We start from the raw sequence: 6,000 nt of genomic DNA on the forward strand, positions 1-6,000 counted from the left end.
TAAGTTTGTGTTTGGTGTCCAACAAGTGTAAAATTATATAGGCCCGGATTTTTCGAAGCGGCAATCATCATCAGATTGACACCCCACTCGGACTTTTCAATGGCCCAATGGTGCTCCACATTTCCAGCCATGTCTTCCAAGCCCGGTTTCTTCAGAAATGCCAAGCATACAATCCCACAAAGCGCTCCTGCAGCACTGTAGTGTCAGGGGAAGGCAAGCCACACCCCTTTTTACAGCGCTTGCTGATGTAAGCTAAGTGTGGATGGTTAAATGGGTGGGCAGGATGTAATCAGGTCGGGTCGGAAGCGGTAGTCAGGTCAGGGATTATTTGGCTGGTGGGGTGTGGTCAGATCTGGTCAAGGTGGCAGGGTCAGTTCTGCAGTTACTCAGGAGTTAGACTAGGATTTTTCTGTCAAACATTTCTTGGGTAACTACCCAGCCAAGTACCACAGAGCTGTCCAAAGTCTCCAACTCTGAGTTAGAGTCAGATACTTTTGTGGGGGGGTTCCAGAGAATTTCCCATCAGAAGGTCAAACTTCCCAGGCAATTCCCGCAAGAGATTAGCGCGTCAGGACTTCTGCGGGGTCCCAGTCCACATATTGGGTCACAGGTCTGGTCTCCAACAATCGTGAGTCGGGTAAATCTGGGCCATTATTGTAGTAAAACACAGATTTGTGCATCAATTTAACCTAAGGGCATGATGAAAGTTTAGCTTCTCCCTGCACTCTTATTAATATGTATTCTTATTAATCAAGTACCTGATTAATGATATAAATCCCATAATCCAGAAGTTGCCGCTGTAGAAATGGATGCAAATGCTCAAGTAGGTATAGGAGGTGTCTTTCCCGGTTCCTGTATGGAATCAGTATAGCAACACGTTGAACAGCGTGACAATCTTGAGGTCTATATCGCCCTTCTTGTACATTTGGGTTGTTTGTCCGGACCTGTTCTAAGGTTAGTTGGGCATTAAATTTTAACCCTGTTGCACCACCTAAAGAAAAGAGGATGGGAAAAGAAATTACTAACGAAAACATTCTAAAGTTATCATCGTTCCTCTTCCTTTTTTCATATTCCATGTTAAAAAAACACAGCAATCATTCTCAAATTTGCAAAAAAAAAATTGCACCGCTGCAACAGACTCTGGGAAGATTAAAGGTTGAGTCGCTTAAACTTCATGGGCTGAATTTTCCCCCCCATTGGGGTGGATGGGAGCGAGCGTGAACCCGATCAGCGCCCCTAATCGGGGCTGCACCGCCATTTTACATGGGCCGGCCAATTAAGGCCCGCCCAGCATGACGCTCGCTCAGAAGCACTCCCTATGCTGTCAGGGGAGGATTCCCTGAGTCGGGGCCTGCGCTCTTTTGCGCATGTGTGAGAAAGAGTGCAGAAATCTCCCTGAGACACACAGGGAGATTTGTTTAAGTTTTAAACATCTAAATAAAGCAATTAAAAACTTTTAAAACATGTCCCTCATGGTTCCATGAAAAATGCGAAGGCCGCCTGGGTTCTTCGCCTGCCCGCCAACCTTAAGGCTGTTTTTAAACATGCCTTAATAGGCCTTAGAGTATTTGGCGGGTGCGCAGCCGACTCGACTCTGGGCCTGCCAAACCGAAGCTCTAAATGGCGCGCGGTGACATCGGGACGCCTGCCCAATGTCACCGCGCGTCATTTTATGTGTCGGCAAGCAGGCCCCGCCCCCAATCGCCTACCCGAAAATTCTACCCCATGAAATAAATTCAAAAACATTTGATGTACTTTTCCCCTCAATGCTAAGACTTGGGGCAGGATTTCCCGGACAGCAAGCGGGGGGCGGGGCCCACTCGCTGACGTGTAAAATGACGCGGGATGATGTCAGGCGGAACTCCCGATATCACCCCGCGTTATTTCGATTTTCAGGTCAGCGGGTGCGCAGCTGAATCAGCTGTGTGCCCGCTGGCCTGTCAACGACCTATTGAGGCCATTTAAAAAGTAATTGTAGTAGTTAAAGGACCTGCCCATCCAACCTTAAGGTTGGTGGGCAGGCTGGGAGCCCTGGCAGACTTCAGAAAAAGCATGAAACCTCATCCACGGACTGGATGAGGTCTCGTGTAGGTTTTTAAAAATGTAATAAATGTTTAACTAAAAGTGATGGACATGTCCCAACTCACGTGACAGTGTCACACGAGGGGACATGTCAGGGAAATATTTTTCTATTTTTAACATTTTTGAATTTGGCGCTGATCTCCCTGAGGCAGCACATGTGCGAAAGAGGGCACTCTCGGCTTAGGGAATCCCAGCCCCCCACCCGCCCACCCAGGGAGCGCACAGCGCTTCCTGGTGGACGTCATGCTGGGCGGGCCTTAATTGGCCCGCCCACGTAAAATGGCAGCATGCCCCCAATCGGGGGCACCGATCGGAGGCTTGCCTGCACGTGCCCGCTCCTGAGCTCCCCCCCACCCCGACAGGGGGAAAATTCTGCCCTTGGAGTGCCAGCAGGGATTCAGTTTACATAAATCAGGACAGAAATTTACAGAGGAACAGGAACAGACTCTGCAGCCACTCAAATCTCTTCCCAATTAGATAATGCTAGATCTGGACCTCAACTCCCCTTTCCCATCTTTGAACTATTTCCCTTGATACCTATTCCTAATAACAATCTCTTGGTAGTATAGAATTGATTATGAAAAGAGAGGCATGTTGCCGAAGTTATTAATCTTGCATTCATCATGAGAAACACAAGAATAACAAATTTCAAATGATCACAACAATTTATACTCCAGTAAAACAGGATGCTGATAGGTTGGCAAGTTGACTCAGGTTGACTGAGGCGTTGGCATGGAGAAAGCAATGGGAAACAATAGTCTCCCCAAATTCCCAGCTAATTCAAAAAAGGCATAAAACTTGAACAAATTCCTTTAACTTCCAGAGAATGAATCCTTGCATGTGAATGTATGGCAACTCTAGCAATCATTAATGAGTTATGAGCTTGACTGATAATTTTAAATTGGTTGTTTACATAACTATTAGCACACTCAGGATTGTTCTACAAGTGCTGCCCAATTGTGGAATCGCATCTAACAGTGGACATTTTGTTTAGAGTTTTGCAAGCATAGGCTAGTTAACGTTGTTCTGTACTCTGCCTATTATGAACTGAAAGAACATGGTGTTTCATTCAATCAACCAATCACTGGGATGTACACCCTGGTACCTGGGCATCACGCTGGCAACTTGCCAACCAATCAGCACCCTTTTCTCCTGTAGTATAAATTGTGATAGTTTGAAATTTGGCATTCTTGCATTTGTCCTGATGAGTGCAAGAGGAAAATCTTCTGCAATATGTCTCTCTTTTCAGCAATAATAAAAATCAGTCAATCGTGATCTTGAAAATTTAAATTGACCCCGGATCCATAGCCTTTGTTGGGGGTAGGAGTGGTGGGGGGCGGCGGGTGAGCAGGGAAGGGAATTCCAGATTTCTATTACCTTGTGGGTACAAATGTGTTTGCCGATATTACTCTCAATTGACCTGGCTGCAATTTTAGGATCGTGCCCCTTTGTTCTGGAGTCAGATTATTTATTTATTTTTAAATGCCTTAGTTAGATCGCCTCTCAACCTTCACAGCATTAGCTGTGGCTCAATGGGTAACACTTTCGTCTTGCATCCTACTCCATAGGCTAGAGCACAAAAATCTAGTTTGAAACTGCAGTGCAATGCTATGGGAATGCTGTACTATCAGAGATGCAGTCTTTTGGATGAGAAACTAAAACTCTGATGCATATACAAGATCTCATGGCACCATTTTGAAGACGACAGGGGAATTCTCCCCACTGTTCTGGCTAATATGTATCCCTCAGTCAACATCACAGTTTGTTCCTCAAATTCTTATAGTTAGCATGATATACCCAGCTTATTCCTCAACCAACATCACTAAAACAGATGATCTGGTCTTATCACATTGTTTGCTTTGTGATACGGGGGCTGGTGTGCACATATCAGCTGTTGCATTTCTTACATTACAGCAGTGACTACATTGCAGAAATGCTTCATTGGCATGTTTTGAGGCCACTAAGGTGCTATATAAATGCAAGTCGTTTTTTTTTTAAGATAATGGCGATCTATGTGCCATTATGAACCATTCCTGGCTAAATGAATTTCATTCTTCAACCTTAGCTGAGGGAGAAAAGCGAACCTTGCTCTGCTGACTATCCTCTAATTTAGAGGATATTAAATATTTTACAATTTCTATAAGCGAGTGAGCATTTTAGTTTAAAGCCTACAGGCTTCTAAACTATTTCACAGTAGAAGGTTTACTCTATTCCAGAAAAAACAGACGGTAAAGAATAGACATGGGGCTGAATTTTACAGTTTCCACAGGATGTGTTTTTGGCAGGCAGTGGCAAAATATCAGGTGGCTAGCCCACTGCCTTCCCACCCACCCCTAACCTGGTCCCCATAATATTGATGGGTGTGTAAGGCGCCCAATAGCACACCCACCCTTAGACCTATCAAGGTCTTTAAGTGGCCACTTATGGCCCTCAATCCGCCTCCACAGCTATAACGTGCTGAGCAGTCAAAGGCAGGTGAGAATGGGAAGGCCTTTATTTTAAACCCAAGTTAATAAAAGCATGGAGGGGGAGGTGGTGGTGAGGGTTGGGGATGTGACATGTGAGCATCGATGCACCCCGCCCCAAGATTGTAATCCTCTTTCTGCCTCCCCAGCAGGCCTCCAGAACCCACCCTCTCCCTCGGGTGCCCAATGCCTCCCTGCCCAAGAAGCCAGGACTTCGCTGTCTCTGGCATCCATGGAATTGTTTGCAGTTCCGGCAGCACCAGTTCCGGTGTTGCTGGAATAGCAATCAGATTGGCTGGCAGCTCGCAAGGGCAGGACTTCCTCCCAGTGAGGGGCAGAAGTCCACCCCTCAGCTTGTTAAGGCCAACTGCAGTACGTTATCACTGCAGGACAGCCTTTTTCTCCTTTTTAAAAGTCAGTCGGTTTCCAACGGACTTCTCTTCCCGTGGGGAATGAGGTCAGTGTGCCAGCAGTACACCCTCCCAGCACCAAGCCCCCACCCTCCTGTAAAATCCAGCTAACCTAATTTTTACAGTCACAAGCATTTATTTACAAAGGCACATGATAGACATGCACCTTCTAACCCAACTATCACAGTTTGCTCCTATACTTGGATCCCAACTGAATCCACAGTTAATGCCCACTGCCTGAATACAATTAAATACTCGATTACAATACAATTAACAATGGTTGCAAATCCTTCCTCCCTCTTCCAGATTCTACGTGTTAAATTAAAATTTCCCAATACTTACGTAGGTATGGTGATAGAAAAGGACACAATGGATGACTTGTTGGAGTTGGGGACACCAGCTGTGGACAGTGTGGGCCTCTTGACACCATCGGATCTCCAACCCATCTTTGCAACTTGTCTGCCAGGGGTTGTGGATTAACTTCCCATAGTAACTCCTGCATATTATGGGCTACTATCCAAGTAAGAATAGAGCCAAGACTAATAATAATTAACAGAAGTTTCAATCTTTGAGGAAGACTGTAAGTTCCCAATTTGCAAGCCATAGTATAAATACCAAAGTTCAATAAAGGTAATGCAATGAATTTTGGTAGTGGGAGACCATAGATTCTCTATAGTGAACAGCTCCACTTATGTTTTCTTGCACACAGCATACTTTGCACTGCTAGGCATCTCAACCTGTAAGACAAAAAGACAAGGCAGTAATCAAATTTTTGTCAAACAAAACGTTGGATTGGATTAAGAAAGGGGTGCATGGACATGAGGCTACACCTGAGTGAGACGTAGAATGAGTGAGGGCTTGGGAATTTAGTTCCGGTTGGAAGTCAAGGCAGAGGGGCAAAGGGGTGCTCCGTTTTCAACATTTGTTCAGCGTCCAGTGGTTGGTGAGTTTCCTTCTTTGTCTTAGGAAGTTTCTCTTAGTTAATAAATTTACATGGATAAAGTATTTGACTAATTACATAACTAAGGTTGGACAGAAATGGC

At 45.3% G+C, this 6,000-nt stretch overlaps 1 protein-coding gene across 1 annotated transcript in view; it reads right to left on the reverse strand.

Moving 5' to 3' along the window:
- b4galt4 (UDP-Gal:betaGlcNAc beta 1,4- galactosyltransferase, polypeptide 4) overlaps window positions 1–5,691 on the reverse strand; it is a 36,352-nt gene extending 30,661 nt beyond the window's left edge. The window contains exons 1-2 of the mRNA XM_078559913.1: window positions 5,300–5,691; window positions 759–991 (exon numbers count right to left, since the gene is read on the reverse strand). Coding sequence (XP_078416039.1) covers window positions 759–991; window positions 5,300–5,561 — 495 coding nt within the window. The 5' untranslated portion in view covers window positions 5,562–5,691. The remainder of the gene's footprint in view (window positions 1–758; window positions 992–5,299) is intronic.
- Between the last annotated feature and the right edge of the window lie 309 nt (window positions 5,692–6,000).

The sequence above is a fragment of the Cetorhinus maximus genome, chromosome 16 (assembly GCF_964194155.1).
Source record: "Cetorhinus maximus chromosome 16, sCetMax3.hap1.1, whole genome shotgun sequence".
NCBI classification, from domain to species: domain Eukaryota; kingdom Metazoa; phylum Chordata; class Chondrichthyes; order Lamniformes; family Cetorhinidae; genus Cetorhinus; species Cetorhinus maximus.